Source organism: Cupressus sempervirens, chromosome 11 (genome assembly GCF_028749045.1).
Source record: "Cupressus sempervirens isolate cs-2001-9-10 chromosome 11, ASM2874904v1, whole genome shotgun sequence".
Classification (NCBI taxonomy): Eukaryota; Viridiplantae; Streptophyta; class Pinopsida; order Cupressales; family Cupressaceae; genus Cupressus; species Cupressus sempervirens.
The window spans coordinates 307683000-307704407 of record NC_143128.1 but is presented as its reverse complement, the minus strand read 5'-3'; the positions used below and the strand labels follow the sequence as shown (position 1 = coordinate 307704407).

General features: G+C 35.8%; 1 protein-coding gene and 1 pseudogene across 2 annotated transcripts; both read right to left on the bottom strand.

The window, feature by feature from the left end:
• Positions 1 to 14674: 14674 nt before the first annotated feature.
• LOC149529360 (pentatricopeptide repeat-containing protein At2g33680-like) lies at positions 14675 to 16841 on the bottom strand. 2 transcript variants are annotated; one of them, XR_016359062.1, is made up of 3 exons: positions 15848 to 16841; positions 15600 to 15756; positions 15145 to 15264 (listed from the first exon to the last, which is right to left on the bottom strand). XR_016359062.1 is itself a non-coding variant. In XM_089811034.1 (2 exons), the coding sequence occupies exons 1-2, from the start codon at positions 16686 to 16688 to the stop codon at positions 15749 to 15751; spliced, it is 849 nt and encodes a 282-aa protein (XP_089667160.1). In that variant the 5' UTR covers positions 16689 to 16841; the 3' UTR covers positions 14675 to 15748. The 2 variants fall into 2 exon arrangements, 1 of the variants encoding a protein (XP_089667160.1); XM_089811034.1 differs by having other exon boundaries at positions 14675 to 15756.
• LOC149529361 (pentatricopeptide repeat-containing protein CRR2, chloroplastic pseudogene) lies at positions 14772 to 15689 on the bottom strand (annotated as a pseudogene).
• Positions 16842 to 21408: the final 4567 nt, after the last annotated feature.

The window sequence follows — 21408 nt, the reverse complement described above, 5'->3', positions numbered from 1 at the left end:
AGTAATACTAGTCATTGGTTTGTTGATAGAAGAAACCACATGTTTGATGATGTTTAAATAACAAGTTATCTCATAGTCATTTTGAGAGGTACACAGTTCAGGCTATTGATTTTTTTGTGATCAGTCTATGAGGTCATTGTGAGTGTGCAATAAGAAGGTAGGAGGTTCCAAGGTATTAATAGAGTGATAATAATCTCTGATACCATGCACATTGGAGTCTATAAGGCCCCCTTAAAATACATCTAAATCAATATAGCTCCTAGCGTGGACAACCTAGTTCGCAAGAGCTATATATAAGCCCAAATCATTAGACCTAGCATGAGACTTGTTGACTACTTTGAGTTGGTCAACATAATTGTATACCACATCAATGTCCAATTCTATAAGGTGCAACATAAGTAGATTCATATTCCATTCTTATCAATCGGTGCTTTCATCTCTTTCCAAAAGTCTTGAGATGACTATGTTTATATGTTCTACCCTAGGGTCATCACTTTGAGAGTGAGAGGGTATTTGAGATGAATACACCTCTATTTTATTGTTAGTTTTCTCTTCATCCTCTCCTTAGAGAAGGGTCATAGAAGGAATGAAGCCAACATGCTTCAAAGAGCCTATAGTTGAGAAAGGGTCATCATGTTCCCCTAGGTATCCTAGATTAGATGCTTGTATTTGGAGCCAGTACTCATGAGGTATCCTTATGGGTTCAAATTCTTCTCCTAATTTAGATTTAGAATCATTAGGATCTCCATCAAAGATAGGACCATTATCTAGAGCAGTGGAGAATCCCACACCAATTTTGACTATAGACTTGTGCCCTTTAGTGGCACTTAGTGGTTCAATAAGAGTATGCCTACAATTAATCAAATGAACTTGACTAGAATAAACCATATTAGATAAATAATCATAACCTTTTCCATATTTCTTAGGAGTAATTTCAACAGTAGGTATATGATTTTTAGTGTCTTCCCCTTAGTAAATCCAATCTCTAATGAATATTTCTTCATTCTCAACAAATGTATCATAGATAGTCATAGTTGATGATGAAGGTCTCATATCCTCATAAAGTTTTCCATAATTATGGATAGATGGGGAGTAAAATAATAGAATCTAGTCAATACTCTCCCATACCTGTGTTTAGTAACTTTATTTTTCATTTACACTTTTCTAGTGTAGTTTTAGTTTCCTCAGCTTCTCTATTATGTGGAACAAAGATGTCAGTTCTTTGTCTAAGATTAGTGTAAGAAATAGTACCATATCCTAGAATCTAGACCTCAATACCATTATAAGAGAGCTTGATGCACTAAATATACATAGAAGGAATTTTTTGCATGTCATGTATCTATGGTCTTCCTCATGACATGTTGTACACAAGAGGTATGTCAAAAACTTTAAAACCTACATATTTCTCAATAGGACCTACTCGAATGGGAGGAACTACAAGACATTTAGAAGATCTTTCCTCTTTGTCATAATATTTGATTGTGATCTTCCTTCTAGGATCAATGGTGTATTTACATAAACCCAAGTGTTTCAAAAGATTAAGTGTACATATGTTCAACCCTATGCCTCCATCTATTGATAAATTCTTGACATAGGTTTCATGGATCTTGACCTAAAGTGTAGAGATAAATTGTGCAGATGGTTGATTGACTTATTGTCCTCTTTAGAGAAGGACATGTAGTAAGGTGCAATGAGATGCCTCACCATTTTCTAGAAGTGGTCAACGTTGATATCCTTAGGGTCATTTTTTGAGAGTAATTTTTTCTCTAGGATTTCTCTATGAATAGTAGATATATCCAACAACTCAAGTATAGAGATCTGAACTTGAGTTTGTTGTAGTTGGTCAACTGGACTATAGTTGATCTTGATAGGAATAGATAAGTGTTTGGAACATGAAACTCCCAAGTTATTAGGTGATGATTGTTTAGAAGGTGTAGCACCTAGAAAATGGGCTAAATGCATAACATACTATGAGCAAATCACAAACTCAATCAACATACGTTAGCACCCACTAGTCTACCATGAAAGCCAAACTAATAAAGAAAGAAAACAAAGTTAAAACTCCCTCTTTCATTTGTAGCTCCCATGTCCTTATTTCTTCTCCAAATGATGTAGCTCCAAAGTTTCCTATAGTGCACACAATATTGAAGCAAACTCTATAATAGGGATAATGTCATGAGAATACTAGAAGTGTGATTTTAGCTTGAGAGAAATGGTATGAAAATACAAAGAAGCTAAGGACTTGAAAATGCTCAATAATTAGGAGCTAAGGATATAAGGATCTAAGACCAAAAATGAGAGAAAGAATGCTCATTTTATAATTGGCATGGAGGATGAGAGCATTGGATTTGTCACCCATAGATATGTGATGTGGCAAGAGATTCCTTTGAGAATCCATGATGCATATGACAAGATATGCCAATTGTAAGATTCTATGATGCATAGAAGTCAAACTTGGCTAAATGTGGAAGAGAATCTTTGACGTGTCATAAGACACCTCAAGCCCACTTAAAGCCAAGAATCTATGACAAATAAGCCAAATAGGGACATCCGTAAGAGAATAAGAATATTTCATTATGACATATCATATCCATTTGTCAAAAGAGAATCCATGAGGTGTCATATCCAAGTGTCACTATGACGCAATATTTTATGGAATATTCGAGTTAAAAATCCTTTTATTCCACAAAATAGGAATTAGTAGAAAATGGAATTAATGATGGAAAATGGGACTTAGGAAATTAAGAATTTCCATGGTTTGCGGATAATGAATCAATTAACCAATAAAATTAACTAACTAAGGATGATAATTAGGAAGAATAATTAGAAAGAATAATAGGATTAAATTATGGGTTATTTAATCCTATAGAGAAAATTAGTAAATGATCGGCCAGATTGATTAAATAAATGCTATAGTATCCTTTGATGAGAATGTGATGATAATATAGATCAAATAAGATGATGACAAGTAGACCAAAGCCATGGTCTGATTGATTGATTGATTGAAATTGATAGCATGCCAAGGACACATGACATGAATTGATTGATATGTAACATATAACCAACATTGTAAATGCTACAGGATCGAAATTGATTGAAAAGGTCTGATCATAATAACATTGACAGACACTGTCAATATTATTAAAATGGTTGATAATGCCATGATTTGACATTGAAAGCCCCAACAATGTCAAAGATTGGATGACATGAATGATAGTTTGACCTAGTACTGAGAGCCACGACAGTACTAAGGTCAGATTAATAAGATTGATAGGTTGATAGGTTTCCAAGGCATTGAAAGCCACAACAATATCTAGGATCGAATAAATGATGATTGATTTGGGATTTTTGATATGTGTTGAGTTGATTAGGGTTGATTTTGAGGGATTCTGAGTTGATTTGGGGTGATTTCGAGTTGATATGAAATGGTTTTGAAATGATATGAAATTGATGTGAAGAAGGATACAAACGATAAAGTATAATCAATTTGGCCAAAAGATTGAAGTTAGTAGAATAAGAAAATGGGACAAATTAGTATTAAGAAGTGATGAAACTATAGATGTGAACCATTTTTTTGCATCTACAGAAGGGTCGACTCCCTTAAGCACGATCTTAGGTTGACTGTGTGTCACAACGTTCAAGTTCTTTGTATGTATGTGTATCAAGGGACCACTTCCCTTAAGGACAAGCTTAGATTGTATTGTTTGTGAGCTCTCCATTTTACATTCATGGGATTATAAATGAGTTGAAGAAGAACTGACACCCTTGAGGAAAATCTTCTTAGCTAGTTCATCATACTCTTAAGTATAGGTGTCTTTATTTCCTTTTATTATGTTTATGTTGATGGCCTCATAAATGGGCTACAACATGTTAATGACATCTCTTTGCTGGTGTAAGTGTAGTTAATCTTAGTGTCCCCACCTTTATTCTTAGATCCTTCCCCTTTTTCATACTTAGGTAGGGGTTCTTTGTAAGCCTAATGATCAATTTTTATATGACCATCTACTTCTACTTTTTTATTGTCAATGAGGTCTTGATTGACATGCTCCAACTTTATGTAGTCATTTTTTTTATGGCTCTCATTCTATGTTAATTCTAGTAGTGGTCACCATTCCACCATTTAGGTTTTTCCACATGATTGTAAGGCCTTGAGTTGTTTGGTAGGATGATGCTTTTGTTTATCAACAATGGTTTCAACACCACCTCAAGTGATTCTCCTAAAGGTGTGAAGGCACATTTAGGTTTGAAGACCCATGTTGATTTGATTTTGTTTGAGTCATTGGGCTTACTTTGGTCCTCTTATTGTTTCTAGCCTAGATGCTACTAGTCAAGTTTAAAATGAGCACTTTTGGTCCTATATAGAGTTTGTTAACTACAACATCAGATACTATGTTCTTGTTCTTGTTTTAACATTTGTTTTTGTCTTTTTTTAAGTTGAAACAATGTTTAGTTTCCTCATATGGAGATATTTCTTGTTTCTTAATCTTGACATTCTCTATTCTTATGGAACTTTTTACCATCTCCGCAAATGGAGATGAGCCTTGTACTTGGAGACTATAATTCAATTTAGGAATGAGCTTATTCTTGAATATATCCATTCTTTCACTTTTGGGGATATTTCAAGAGTATTTAGAGAATACCCTTCTCCATCTCTTAAAGAATGTCAAGAAAGACCCATCATGGTTACAAGATGTTGTATATTGTAGGAGTATTATTGTAAGAATAGTTTAGCAAGTTCATCAAAAGTTTTGATTCTAGTGGGTACTCTAGAGAGCCATTACATGGCTTGTCCACCTAAACTTTATGGGAACAAATTCATAAGGTATGATTGATCATGCATGAACTCCATAGACAAAGCACAAAATTCTCAAATGTGATCTTGAGGGTTGAAGTGCCAAAGTACTTGTCATATTTTGGTATTTCTACCGCTCTTGGGAAAGGAGGCATGGGCATGTTCTTATCAAAGGGGAATGGACAAATGACATCTAATGAATATTTTATTGTTGGTTTTTCTTTCCCCTTCATTATGTCTTGCATTTGGATTTGCATAGCTTGAAGTTATTTGGTGAGAATAGACATAGGAGTTTCTACTTCTTTGGTAATGATAGTTTCCACGTCAAAGTGGGGTGGTAGCTTGGCTCCTTCAAGAGAAAATTCAAGGAAGTATTTCTCTTTTTAATATTTTAGCAAAATATCCATTCTTTCCTAAAACCTTTGTCATTCTGGCACTCCTCAATTTTTGCAAAATAAATTCTAGAACTACCTGATGAAACTCTAGGGATGGTGTCATCATTTTGATCGCTAGAGTTTCTTCAAAAGTCCTTGTTTCTTGATTGTGTTCTAACATGTTTACTATAGATTTTTGTATCAATAAATCAAAAATCTTAGGTTTAGGAGGAAAGTTGTCAAATATTTTATCTGTAGGTTGTTTTAGGATCAACGAGTTAAATCCTTTCTTGTGGAGATTTTATTTTACATACTGATGTTTCTTAGGTGATGGAGATTGTGAAGATGACTCGTCACTTAATGTAGAATATGTTAACACTTTCATTGAACCCTTGCATTATGTATCTCTTTTTAGAGATAATTTTCATACCCTTCTAGTTTGAACAAGCACTGATAAACACTAATTGAATCAAATCTAGATAATTTTTTAAACTTTCCTCAGATGGATGGTTCAATCATACTACTGTGATGCCAAACAAGGTATGCGTCATCAAGGTAATGGCTAAATAGTTGAGATGGTGAGTCTCACAAAAACAAGTTATAATGAGACAATAGGTAATAATAGATTTGATGGAAAAAAAATATAATTTTATGTACAAAACAAGCATTTTAAGAAGTTATAATAGATAGTGATGAAGAAAGTAATATCAAGCAATTGCACTAAGGACAAAGAAACATTGTAGATAGAAAGCATTGGGGATGTCAATTCAGAATGTAGAACAATGTAATGTGTATGTTTGAGATCATTTTCAGGTATAGCACAATGAAGGTACTTCAAGAAAAGATCTACCTAAGACATATTGGCTTAGTCTCAAAACCTTTGCTCATGATGTCATGAGAATTGGCAAGTCGGGAGATGAGTGAACCTCACATTCAAAGAAACCACATGCATGCTTGCATTCTATGGAGTGCATAAGGTGAGTGTAAATAATCTTTGGAAGATCTAGGTAAGTCCACATAAATCCTTCCTGCATGCAAATCATGAGACTTTCAAAGGTGAATTAGGTAGTCACTAGCTAAGAGTGTTTAGTCAAGTCTTTTGTTCACACTAACCACCAATGGTCTTGCAAGTGAGATTTAGACCTCTCATTCCCACCAACACATAAAAGTGTACACCTTTGGCAAGAAAGGTTGGGAGTGGCACTACTCAGAACAATAGATAGGGCATCCTCAAGATATGTATCAAGTCTTGAATCAAGAGGATGAAGTTAATGAGTCTTTGGTGTCTTTGGGCTCTACAAAGAAATATTGATTATAGTGGGGTGGAATCATCAATGAAAGGTGTGTTCCTACTTGGGTCATTTCCAAGATATTTTTTCCTTAAACTATTAGGCCCTCTAAGGTAACTCAAACTAACTCTGGATCAAATCCAAGGGTTTAAGTTTCTGATTCTCTCAAAGAAAGAAGAGTATACTCCTCTACCTTTTCACTTTTCCGAAACACACAAGACAAACATCATCACAAAGACATATGTGATCATGAAAAGACCACAAGATTCAAGGTTTTTTATTCTCTCAGATTACTTCCCTCACCTATGATCATATCCCTCGCAAAAATGTCTTTCCTTGCCCCTCAAGAACATCTATCTAATAGCTTGTTCTAAGTTTCATCTTCACTCAAGGTAATGAAATCCAAGAACTGAATAGTGTACTCCCCTATGAACTTCAAGATGTTCTAAGATTTTTTGCAAGGTTTATTTAGCTATGTGCTTAAAAATGACGAATACAAGTGAAAATTTGGGCATTCACATCATAGGAAACCTGTGAACAATCATTAGTAGTTTGTATGTTTGAGTTATGATCTTTGGCCTACGTTCTTTGACAAGCGAACTTATAGTTAGTATTTTTGACAATAGTTCTTTGAAAAACCTGTGTTGCATACAAGGATTAGTAAAAAAATGAAAACACATAGCACTTTGCATAGATAGTTTAGCACTTTAACCAGATAGAAAAAATCAAGTGAAGTCAAATTAGAAACTTAATCTCAAAGATTTATATTTTGACACTCAAAATCACTCTCTATTTTACATATGTAGAAAACATTTATTTTATACAATAAAACTTTTTAAAACTACATGATAAGAAATAATTTTGTATGATTAAACTTAGCATTGGAATTTATAAAGAACATGATAAAAGCTATAAAACTATTCACTCATACAATGTGATTCTTTTCAGGGGTGCGATGAGATGCAAAATCAATAAGTATTGCTTCTAATTGAGGGTTTTATCATATGAAACTTTGTACCTATATCTCTAGAAAATAAATTAGAGATGAAACACTAGGAGCTAGAATTTGATTTCAGCCCCATGGTGGATGTCAAATGTGTATCATGATAAATGTGTTAGAATACTAAACATGATTCTTCTCTAAGACATTCTATTCAAGATTAAAATAATTGCTAATCTATGAAAGAAACTTATAGCTCTCTATCTATAATGTGCAATGATCTATGTTAGTGATAGTGTTTTCAGATTGAGCAATGAGATTGTGCAAGGTGCATTACAGAATGAAATATTCAAAGAGGGATAATGCAATAGATTTGCAAGATCCTCAAGAACTTTATGTATGTAAGACCATGAATATTAAGCTAAGAATGCAAGATTTGAACTATAGAATGTGAGAGAATGATTGCAAGCTTTGTATTTAAGTTGGATATATGAACAAGATAACTAAAACTAAAGAATACATAAACTAAATTAATTTAATGAAATATGTCTATAGTAATGATGTGAGAAAAATGGATGAAATATGCCTATAGTGATAATACAACAATCATTGATTCTTTTTCTCTTAGTCTGCCTGGTATTTATAGATTTCTTCCAAGGGGTGGGAGTTAGGTCTAGATCTTACCATGATTATATGAGAATTAGGTTAAGAATTATTAAACCCAAAGTGTAAGAGGCACTACAACACATTGTTTTATTAAATCCAAGGTGTAAGAGACACTATGAGACCTACATTATTCAATCAGATCACTTTGATTAATTAATGATTTATGGATCCTCTTGGTATTATCTAAAAATTTATTTAAAGGATCACCTTGGCATTAAAATGGTTTCGAAAATCATTTTAATTTCTTATAATGATTATTCATGTCTAATAAGTGGATAGGCTCATATATCTAGACATTAGGTTATGTTTTGGAATCAAATAATTTGATGAATTGTCATAATCTAACCATCAATTATTAGGATTAAGGTATCATGGTTTAGAAGACTAAATTTGGGTGATTACACAAGGTATTTTGTGGATTCATATGTTCAACCAAATGATGGACGAGGATTGGAAATCATAGATTAATTTATTCAAGATATTTGTCTGAAACCAAATGGACTATTAGGGCCCTGGATAGTGATGCTCTTTGGAAATAATTTAATTCACCAACATACTCAAACTTCTACTATTGGTCACCATTGCAAATCGGTTAATTAGAAAAATTGGCTTGTTCTTGGTTATTTTTGTAAAACTCATGGATATGCCACCATGTGGAGTGCCTTACAAACTGCTTCAAAAACATTATCTTGATATGATCAAACTTTAAGTCAGGACTTAAGTTTTCCATCTCTGCAATGAGGCAATATTTATCTTATTAATATAAAAACTTTGAGGTAGACACTTCTTTAAAAAAATCATGCAAGCTTTTTTGAGACTTATAGGTGTTGATATGAATTTTGTTACACTACAACTTGCAAAATCAAATACTTAACATTTCAAAGAGACACAACAAATATTAATCATCTCTTGAATAAAGTCACCCCTCAGGCAAAGCTTGCAATGTAAGACAATGCGATAAATTTAAAGTTCCATTGATTGTTGATACTCTCTCAGTGAAATGATGTGATATGTTGGTAAACACTTGAAGACTTATGTTTTTTCTCAAGATTTGACAATGCACTTCTAATGATATGGCTTCACAATGTCCAATGAAAATATTATTTGTAAGTTTACAATACTTTCATACTTAACTTAAACTTGACTACTACCTTTATTCTTAAAAGATTGAATGCAAGGACATGTGAATGGCTTGGAATCTACTAGATGGAGTATAACCATTGACTTGATTCACCTAGTGAAATCTTATAAGGTGTACTCAAATGGTTTTCATATTGACATCTCCTCTTCAATCCAATCAAATGGATGCAAATTAAAGAGTCAATACCAATTGAATATAAGCATTAATATTCAATGGCTTACCACAAAAGACACTCTTTCAATCTGTAAGAAGCTAGTGGCTTGATTTTGTTCCTATCATACAAGTGAATATCCACAACTACTTTCATTTAACTATACTAAATTACTTGAAGCAAATTCTACTCTACTTTATCTCAATAACTTGGAATCGAAAGAAACTTTGAAATAAAATTTATTCTAAATAAGGATGAAGGTAACCATGCAAAAACACAAACTTGATCACATTTATCACCATGCAAAACACAACAATGATAAGGAGAGAAAATTTTGCATAATTCTTGCAGTAATTCTCCAACAACTCCCCCTTTGCAAATTTGAGGAGAAACCCTTATATAGGGAGCTCAAATACAACAAAGACCAATATTAGACTAGAATCAATGGCCCAGATTAAGTCCTATAAACCCTAATTAGTAATATTGTAACTATATGCTACAAGCATTAAATGTTCACCCAATTACAATTAAGCACCACCACATAGACCGATCAAAAAATTACATTGCCTTTTGGGCCAATGAAAAATATTCAAATACATGACAACTAAATAAGGATCAATGTCACTTGGACCAATGAGAAAATAACATGTATAGGCAAAGCCACCACCTCATAGACCAATAAGATAATTTAGAAGAAATCATGGACCAGTCAGAAAATAAGGCATAAAGAGCTATGCCAGTTGGCACTAAATTGGCTAATCAATTTGAGCAATTTATTAATCAGCCAATGAGGAAATTCAAAACCATGTGGGCCCATATCACCTCAATCATCTTGGGAATTGTGATCCTCATCATTGCATTTTTCTCATATCTAATGAGCCTGGACAAAATTTCATTAATCATGTCCATGGAAACACTTGCATTCAATCTAGGTCTATACTCATATTAGTCCACCTCACGAGTGTAAGTAGAACAAGATCTTTTCCAATTAGTTGTATTTCACAAAGTCATGAAGTGTACAAATTTTTCAAATACATCTAGATGCTCAAACATAAGTGAGTTTCCCTCAAAAAAGAAAATCTCCTTCATTTTTTATTGAAGTTCTTCCCTACTTACCCTCTAGTTATCATCTAACTTCAAGCTAAATAAGGAACTCATGCATCTAAGCATATCAGTCTTTACCTCCAAAATGACATTGCTCATAGTTGAGAAATTAGGCTCTACTTGTTTGAACACATCATATTTGTGAATATGATTTGATGCCAAGAAAGGAAATCAACCCCTTGTCCCCTTTTCATTTCTTGATCCTTTATCAATGTTTGTAGATGTACCTCCATGAGATCCTTGAAATAGGAAAGAGTTTCCTCTTCAGTAGATGAGAAATCCTTACAATGTTTCAATATCTCATCACTTTGTTCTTGGAAAGAGAGTATGGTATCATAAGTCTGGATGAACTTTCTAATGAACATGCTTGCCTCTTCTAATATAGTTGCCACCCATCTCTTTTCTTCTTGTCATGTAAGTCTCATGCCTTCCAGTCCTTACATAGATGTACTAGAACTAGGCATATGAGGAATTACATTTGGATCTATCCATCATATTAAGTTCATTATTTTTCTGAGGCATTCCTTCGAGCTAACGACTTCTTCTTGTACTTTCTTTTCTTTGCTACTTCCTTTTGTATCCTTTCATCTAGAGCTTGAGTAGACCCATGAGCCTCTTCTACCTCTTGTTTTCTGGTAGCATATCCTAACTCATGTTCTTCTATGCCAAAATCTAGTGGAAGCATATCTTTTCTAGCCTTGTGCACTTTTGGAACCACAATTTGCACAATGTGTGCACTTGTACTATCCTTTGTGACTGTGCAGATTCTTTGGGCAAGCATCTTGTCCATCTCATTGCCATCACTCATTACAATTTCCTCTACATTCTCAATCGGTTGTGTAATCATCACCTATTGCTTCTCTATCCTTTCCATCACCCATGAGGGTACAACAAGTTCTCCTAGTTCATCTTCTTCATTTTTATTCCTTTGGTTCTAGTTATGTATTCCATAGCAAGATCTTCATTTGTGTTCACCTATTGTGGTTGAATCTCACCCTTATTTGAAAGGACCTCTATGTCAATAATTTCATTATGACCACCTTTATGTTCTCCATTGCGTTGTGAGGGTGAATCCATCTCTTGATTATTTGGATCTAGAGGTACATAACTAAAACTCTTACCTTTAAAGGAATAGTGCCTTGGGGTTGCACCTCAATTTCTAGTAATGAAGTTACATTTACCTGTTTTGAGGATGTATTGCCCTCTCTCTCTCTCTCTCTCTCTCTCTCTCTCTCTCTCTCTCTCTCTCTCTCTCTCTCTCTCTCTCTCTCGCTCTGAAGACGAGCCCCATCATCCTAAATCCAATCAAAAATTTGGAACCACTTGGTTTCTTGGAGTTGTGCCACTGACATTCAAGAAAAGAAATCTCATCTAATGCATTTTCTCAATGGCCTCAATATGTGCTATATGCTTATATCTTACTTCATATGCGCTTTTGATTTGATGTTAAGGATCAAAATGAGATCTTCCTCTGTATAGTCTGAAAGAAAAATACTTAAATTCTCTCAACAAGAATATCCATCTAGCTCAACTGGAAATTTGATCCATGGTTGATGCATGTTCTTTAGAATTCTATTACATGTTGTCCATTGTCTTGCTATTTTCATGAGCACTAGCTTGTTTGATGAAAACCTTAGAAGTTTTATCGAGCAAACTATACTTCCCTACACATGAATATAGGTGAAATTTCAAAACTAGGCATACCATGACCCATATTTCTTTACTTCAACCTCCTTTGATATCTTGTCAAGGTTGCCTTGTAATACCCTTACTGTGGGCATGAAAAAATCATCATTCACAATTTTGAACCCATGCTTTGGAGTTACCCCTGTGGATAGCTATCGTGCATCATGCATTGTCTCGGTTCAGCCCCAACTATAGCCAAGCATTCCAACCCTTTATACTTGTGTACCCAAACCATCATGTAGATCATGTAGGAGCCCATGTAGAATGCCTTTGATTTGGCCATAGTTCTTAGTTGCATATCCAAGTTGTCACTAATTAGTGTTGCCTAATCAAATGTTTCATTTGAGTTGATTATGCCCTCAATGAGGTAGCACATCCATGTCTCAAACAATGCTCCCCATGGACACCCCATTACTCGATTAAGCATGATTATAAAATCACCAATTTCTTCCTTGAATTCTATTTGGTTAATTTTGGTAGTGTGGCAATGTGTTTCCTAGATTGTAACCATTCATTGTTGACTAATGTGATGTAATCATTCTTCCTCTTATCAAAGTCTTTTGTTCCGGACTCACATGTTTGAATTAGATTGTCCTTGTAATATGAGATGTTGAATGCATCTCTTATGTCATATGTTGTGATGGTGACTACAAGTGTTCCTTTAGGTGTAAATGCTTTCCTTGTTTGGATATCATATCTCTCAACACATTCAATTATTAATTCAGGCCATTGCTTGGGGGAAATACAACTGCTTGAACTATGCCACTATGCATTATCTTCTTTATCCATATGATGGATTGGATTGGAACATTATTTCTTTTATTAAGTTCATGTCGTATAGGCCAAGATTAGTATCATTGACCTTTTTCCATTTTGTCATGAAGCTTGACTATGGAAGCATGTCTTGTAGATCATACTTGGATTGCACTACTTTCTATCGCCTCAAGGCCATTCCATCCTTGGTTGTTTTAACCTTCACTCCTATTAGCTCACGCCTTTTTGCAACCTACCATACAACATCCTTGATTAGACTGAAAAGGGAAAAACAACAAGAAATATTACACAAGATATCATTTTGACGACTTGATCCTTCTCACCGCTCAACCAAAATAAAGACATCACCAATAATATCCAAGACCTAAATTTGCAGCATCATATTTTAAATTACAATGCGCACCCAAGAAATACTTGAGTCTTATTAGTTACAAACAATTGAACTCCTCCCTCTCCTTATACAACATGATGAGATCCACCCGGTAGGCCATACAATTTGAAAGAAGTTGCACCAAGACATTGTCGTAGTGGTAAGGAACAAAATTGAGGACTGCCTCGAACATTACAACATGCCTCGCTCAAGCCAATATGCCACACCATCTCCGAAGCAACATAATTGGGACCGAAAACATATACACATCCATATAGGATCGGACCAAAAACATACTATCTACTACAATGCAGATTGTGCACAAAAGTTAGTCGATAAATACACCAGCTACTAAATAGACTAGTGGTACACATCAACTAATATGCCAACAACAAAAACCGATATGCCTAGTGGTACACATCAACTAGTTGAAAGGTAAGTATGTCGATAAAAGCATTGGATAACATTAACCTCACATTCTGACAACTATGTCTTATGCCACTCTTTAGCTTTTGAATCTATGAATCGTGACTTTTCCTAACCCTGCCAACATTTTATAGATTGCTTCCAATTGCTTTGATCCATAGTGAATAGTTTATGGCTTATCTTGCGATGGTATGATCCAAATGATATGACTAACCATCATAGACTTCTAGCCTACAAAGCGCTATAAGTTGTACCAATCAACAAATGCAACTTTTTGTACACAATTAGAACATTGAATATTAAATAAAATTAACCACCTCCAACTAAATGCAACAATTATCTCAAAATATATTTGCATTTGTCAAATAATAAAAATAAAAACTCATTATGGCTTGAAGAATAGAAACTTTTGTTTATTTTGTTATGTCATTGGAAGATTACCATGACTAGATGACATTGAAACCATCCACAACAAATCAATATAAGTTTTAAATGTTATAAGAACTATAATCAAGGTGATTTAAAAAAAAAATTTAAGTTATAAGTAATACCAAAGAATGCTATAAAGAACCAATTGAGTACAATGGAGGAACTATTTTTTGATATTAGTTTTTTTAAAGGTGGGAGAGAATGATTAATATGAGCTTTTTAATGGATTTAAAAACCAACCAAGTTGCTAACAAGTTGCTAACAAAAAGACATTTTGAAGTTCTAAAACCAAGTTCCTATATTTTTTATATATAAAGATTAGACCTAAAAATTGTGTTAGTTGTAAATATTGGTTAACACCAAAAGTTTCAAATGCCATCCCTTCTCTTTGTAACTAACACCAAAAGTTTCAAATGCCGTCCCTTCTCTTTGTAACTAACAACCAATTAGATGAAGTCAAAACAACACTGATGAAACATATTAACAAAATTCCACATCATCTGGTGGATTTGCATGGAAAGGTGATCAGAAATTTGTTGTAATCTAATTATGATTCTCTTGTTAGCATCTTATAAACACCAGTTGTTAACCATTGTCATACAGTGTGCAATGAAAACACACCACTGCCATCATCTCGGTACCAAATTCTTCGGTATAGCATTGATATTATTCATTTTTTGCGGTGATTCATCTCCTACAAGGAAAGTATGGACAGTGTTCTTCACCGAAATCCAGCAATACCCAGGCACTTTCCTCAAGCATCTATTTTTCATTATTGTCCTCACCTTTGCCACCCTATCCCACATCCCAACTGCAGCATAGATATTTGCAAGCAATATATAGTTTCCTACATTTTCAGGTTCTAACTTGAGAAGACACTTAAATGCATGCTCTCCTAGCTCTAAATTGGTGTGAACTCTGCAAGCAGCAAGCAGGGCTCCCCATACGCTAGAACTTGGTTCTAATGGCATCTTCTCTATTAAAGTTTGAGCTTCATGCAGCTGCCCTGCTCGACCAAGAAGGTCCACCATGCAGGCATAGTGTTCCACTACATGTGAGATACCATAGCTTTCCCTCATCATATTGAAATATCGCCAGCCTTCATCCACCAGACCTGCATGACTACATGCAGAAAGAACTCCTATAAATGTTACATAGTCTGGCTCAATGGCTGTATATTGCATTTGGTTAAATAACTTTAGTGCTGTTTCACCCTTCCCATGCATTCCAAAACCTGTAATTATTGTACTCCATGACACTACATTCTTATCAATTAATTTGTCAAACACTCGATAAGCAATATTTATACTACCACACTTCGAATACATATCTATAAGTGCATTTCCAACAGAAATGCTGGTCATATATCCAATCTTGAGTACATACTGATGGATTTGCTTTCCTTGTTGGAAAGCTGCTAATTGGGTGCATGCAGGCAAAACACTCAATGTGGTTACCTCATTAGGCTTCACGCCTGCCAACTGCATTAGACGAAAGCATTTCAAGGCATCATTAGCATGTTCATTCCGAGCATAACATGCAATCATTGCAGTCCATGAAACAACATTTGCTTCTGGAATTTTGTCAAACAATTGACTGGCTCCCTCTACACATCTGCATTTGGCATACAAGTCGATAAGAGCACTTCCCACGAAAATATCCAAATCAAATCTCATTCGGACTACAAAACCGTGAATTCTCTTACCCAATTGGAGATTCTCAAAGTACGAACAAACTGGCAGCACAATTGCAAGAGTCACAGGGCTCGAATCAATGCCGTCCAGAAGCATTTGACGAAAGAGTTTCAATGCCTCGACAGAAAACCCACTTTGAGCATATCCTGAAAGCATTGCATTCCAAGATAGCACAAAATTTCTTTGAGGTCTTTTGTCAAACACTCGTCGTGCAGATTCTATATACCCAAATCTAGCGTACATGTTTATAATAGCACAGCACACAACCATATCTAACTCAAACCCACTTTTGAATACATAACTATGAACCTGCTTTCCCTGCAATAAACTATCACATGCCTTGAGAGCGCACGGGATAGTATAATTGTTGGGCTGTATGTCTGACCCTCGCATATCGCAATAAAGAGCCAATGCCTGCTGAGAAAGCTCATTTTTGGCATACCCACTGATCATGGCATTCCACAAGAAAACATTCCGTTTGGACATTTTGTCAAACACACGGCGTGCATCTTCCAAATTCCTGCACATGGCATACATACTAACAAGTGTAGCAGCCAAATGTGCATTTTGTTCAAGTCCTGCAGTAAGTAAACGCGCATGGAGTAGCTTCCCTTGTGTGAAGGCTTTCATGCTGGTGCATACCTGCAATATGAAAAGATAATTTTGGGCATTGAGATTGACTTGTTGACGGTCCGTTTGCTGGAGCACAGACATAACCTCTATCAGTTTTCCATCCTTGCAGAGAGTATTGATATGTGAGGAAATTATAGACTCCTTTGGTTCAGAAAGCGGGATTAATTTATGAGTTGCATCCAAATTAATGCGATGAATGAATTTGAGAATATTTCGCATAATGCTGAGCCGAGACTGTCTGACTAATTCTCATGGAGTTACAACAGAGATACTCTTCCAATGGAAGAGCTCTCCCGGTACTTATCTCTCCTCCTACTGTTGGAACATAATGAGACAAACGGAGGCCCCGCCATCATCATGCTCTTAGTAGAATCTCACTCACAAAAGTAAATAATAGGCATACAACACCACTTTCATTCTTTCCTCACTCAATTTCTTAATTATCTATTAATTCTAAGGAATGAAAAAAATTAGTAATATTTAAATATATAATTGTAGAGTCCAATGTATATTTAAATGTATGATTCTAGAATCAAAATTGATTTATAATAGTTTATTATATTTGACGAATAATCCCTTCTTTATTAATTAAAATATTAAAGTTACATATTTACAAAAAGAAAGGATCAGAGGTTACAAGATCATCACACGAAAGTTCACATAGCACTAAGATCGAACAACTTACAAACTATTCATAAAAAATAAACAATATAAACAACCTCATGCTACAAGAGCAGTACCAGCCGAGGGAGGAGGATTTTGGTGATCATTTGAACCCCATATATTAGTGGGGTTAACAGGTGGGTTGGGTAGAGACCACCCATCATCAGTAGCACCTTTATCCTTATATTTTTCCTCCTCAGTCCTGGGAGGTGAAATTGCCAAGGCTAGGTAAGGAAAGACCATTTAGAAGAAGTGGCCTCAAGCCACACAAAGCCAACACTAGGGATGGACCAACCAACAACAACATGAGCAAGAGCAAGGGCACTTGGGACTAGCTAGAGTTGTGTCATGGCGGAGGCCGAGCGACGACACCATCCATCATTCCTTTCATTGGGAGAGCGATGCAGAGCCTAGGACTGAGGAATCTTAGAATGATTGGTGGAAGAACTACGGCCCTGACGACAATTGCGGGTCGCAGTTAGCAGAACCAGAATTTGGCGGCACTCTGGCCACCATACAAGGGGCATTAGCCTAGTGATTCAACAAGTCCTGTAGGTGTGCCACCTCAAAGATCACCTTGTTGGCTTGTACTTGAATTTGCATCATTACATTGTTACATAGGCAAGCTTTAGTATACATAGAAACATTTATATCAAGAAAGTTGTAAATGAAAAGAACATCATTTCTATCTTCCCATAGCGTGAATATAATATCCATGATTCTAAAAGCATGTCAAATATAGGTGTACTTGAAGGGAATTTTGGGTGAATCTCCCAGCAAGATTATATGCCAAGAAAAAGGCTCTAACCTAAAGGGCTTGAAAAAATCATAAACCTAGAACCAATACTGTTGAGTTCTTCGATAGAACCAAAAGATATGCAAAAAATGCTCAAGTTGTCCACAATAAGGACACTGAGGGTCAGGAATTTCCAAATGCTTGAGTCGAGGACCTAGGGGCAACCCTTGAAATATAACACACCCAAAAAAAGTGTGCAATCTTTGACTCGATGATGGTGGTCCAAATAGTGTTAAATTTGTATCTCCAGTTTTGTTGAGAAGACTAGAGGTGCCACCATTGGTTGTGTAATGTCCCATTTTTTTTTGGGAGGAATTAATTATAAAGTTATCAATTAAAAAATATATATTACAAGGTAACTTTATAAATTAAATAAAAAAAGCTTCTAGAGGTTGTTGGAAGAAGCGAAGAAAATTTTTTAAAAAAAGGAGGCCGACCTATCAAGGAAAAAAGAATAAATAGGCATTGAGGGCTCATTGTCTATCATTGAGATTTATTATTGATTTTTTCTTATGTGTGTTGTGGAGCCTAGGGTTTCTGCAAATAGTCACAATTGGCCATTGAGAATGAAAACTCTCAATCGGTACGCAATTTTGAGGGTGTGAGAGATCACCTGAATTATTGCAGCTGTGGGAAGGATATTTCAGTCCTTTCATTTGTGCTTAATTGTTGATTTGGAGTTTCCAGTGGAGTTGCACTTTCACCATATCATCTACAGCATTCAGTCTCCACCATTTGATCAATCCAAGTTCTTTATTTCAATTTGTAGTTGCAACAAGTTCTCAATTGTAGACAACTAGTTAGGGTTTCTTTGTAATGTGCTATGTCATAATGTTTTGGTGCTGAAATTTTCCATATCATTTGTAAAGACATTTGATTTTCATTGAATGAATACATTGGCACTGCTATTTCTTTAATTTCAGCAATATATTTTAGCACTGTATTAAATTTAGGGTTTGCTTAGTGGCCTATTGGTATGAGTCATTACAGTGGTATCAGAGCGGTTTCCTGCCAACCTGATAGGGTTACCTAGCCACCATTTAATTTAGTTTACAAAAGAACCAGCATAACTAAGAATATGGCTGAGAGACATTCTCCAAGCCCATCCAGAAGTGTGTGAGATGATGAGACTTTACAACAACAAGAGAGGCTTCTACAGTCAATAAAGGAAAGTACACAGGCAATGATGGTTATGATGCAACATTTGATTGGGGAAAATAGGAGAAATAATCATGATCAAGATGACAGAAGCATAGCAAGATCACAACATAGGACACGGTCTGGAACAGCTAATAGACCCACATGTCCTACATTTAGAGAAGAAACTCCAGCACACACACCTGATGCTATGGTAACAGATATTGTAGATGAACTCCGACAAGCAAGGAATGAGTGGGATTCATTACCAGAATATGTACAGGATGGATGGACATTTGACAGGTACCTGAATTATAGAGCTGCCAGGTAGAAGCAAGTAGATAAACACAGTGAGTTGCAATAGGTCACCAACAAGTTGGTATTACCCACATTTGATGGCAGTGGAAAAATGACTGCTCGTGCTTGGATTCATAAGGTGGATACTTTCCTATCTCTGAAGACTATGACAGAAATTGAAGCACTCAAGTATGCCATTTTACACTTAGATGGGGCAGCACATGATTGGTGGACACATGGCATGATCACATTGCAACACAATCAGGTAACCACTTATCAGGAGTTTGTGGATAGATTGATAGAAAGGTTTGATAAAAAAAATCCTAAAGTTTATTTCTAGGAGTTAGCCCAGTTGAGACAGTCAGGAGGCTTAGAACAATTTATTAATGACTTCCAGAAGCTTGCAGTGATGGTGCCTGACATTTCAGAAAGGGGGCTAGTCATGTTATTCACAGAGGGACTAACTGAACCACTCAAGGCGTGGGTAAAGGCCTTTGATCCTCCTACATTACAGGAAGCCATGAAGAAAGCCCTCAGTATGGAACTTGCAGCTCCAGCAAACCGGTTTAGTTCAAAGGGTTCTTCATCATTTAGAGATAACAAAGGGGAATTCAACAAGGGTAAAGAGAAGGTTAGTGACTCAAAAGACAAACTAGCTGCACCTTGGGATAAGGAAACACTTAATGACTTGTGTAGGAAGAAGCTATGCTTCTTTTGCAAAGGTCCCTATGAGTTTGGTCATGATTGTCCTATGAAGCCTAAGGGGAAGGCTAACCAAGTGATGTGGGCTTATTATGAAGGTTCGGATTCAGACATCTCAGAGCACCATGATGAGGATCCTGATGAGGTAGAGGGTAAACAAGAGGTAGATAGTGCTGAGAAAAAAGAGGCTCCAGAGATACATTTATAGGAGGCACGTCTGTCTAGTATTCAAAGAGAGGGATCTTTCAGATTTCGAGGAGTCTTAGCAGGACAAAAGATTATTACTTTGTTGGATACAGGTGCCACGCATAATTTCATTGATGCATGATTTGTGGAGAGGCGTGGACTCATTACTGAGGAGTTCGAGGGACTAAGAGTTAAGGTAGCTGATGGATATACTCTTCGTTGTGATAGGATGGTGCGAGATCTACCTTTGCGCCTAAACAACTATGAGTTTAAGGCGAACTATCATGTGGTCAACATGGGTGACATGGACATAGTACTTGGGATGCAATGGCTACATTCTTTGAAGGAGGTTACCCTGAGATTGGAGGATATGGAGATACAATTCATGGTGGATGGTAGGACTCATGTGTTAAAGGCTATCCGTAATGGTGATGTTAGGACTATCTTATTTAGGCGGTTGGAGAGATTAGCCAGGCATAATAATATAGAATGGGCAGCAATATGCGCCTTGATGCCTACCCAGGGGGAGCAACATAAGACTGAATATCATCCAGATATTCAAAAATTGAGAATCAAGTATGGGAATATATTCAGTGAGATTCCACTAGGCAGGCCACCAGACAGAGATATTGAGCACATTATCGAGTTGGAGGAAGGTGCTAAGCCTATCATGAGCACACCATACTAGCACCCAAAATGAGTCAAAGATGAGATCGAGAGGACCATCAACGAGTTGCTAGCAATGGGACACATCAGACCAAGTAAGTCACCTTTTGCATCTTCTGTTGTTTTGGTAAAAAAGAAGGATGGAACTCTATGAATGTGTATTGATTATAGGGTGTTGAATAAGAGAACTATAAAGAATAAGTATCCCATCCCACGCATCGATGAGCTGATAGACGAATTGCATGGGGCTTGTTATTTCACAATAATTGATTTGAGATCAGGCTATCACCAAATCAGAGTTCGAGAGCAGGATATTGAAAAAACTTCTTTTAGATGTCATTACAGTTATTTTGAGTTTGTAGTCATGCATTTTGGTTTGACTAATGCACCTGCCACTTTTCAGTCCACTATGAACAAGGTCTTCCACCATCAGTTGAGGAAATTTGTGCTAGTGTTCTTTGATGATATTTTGATCTATAGCAGGACATGGTA

Coding starts and splice junctions, on each gene's coding strand:
- LOC149529360 (XM_089811034.1), bottom strand. CDS start 16,688: ATGCGAAATATTCTCAAATTCATTCATCGCATTAATTTGGATGCAACT.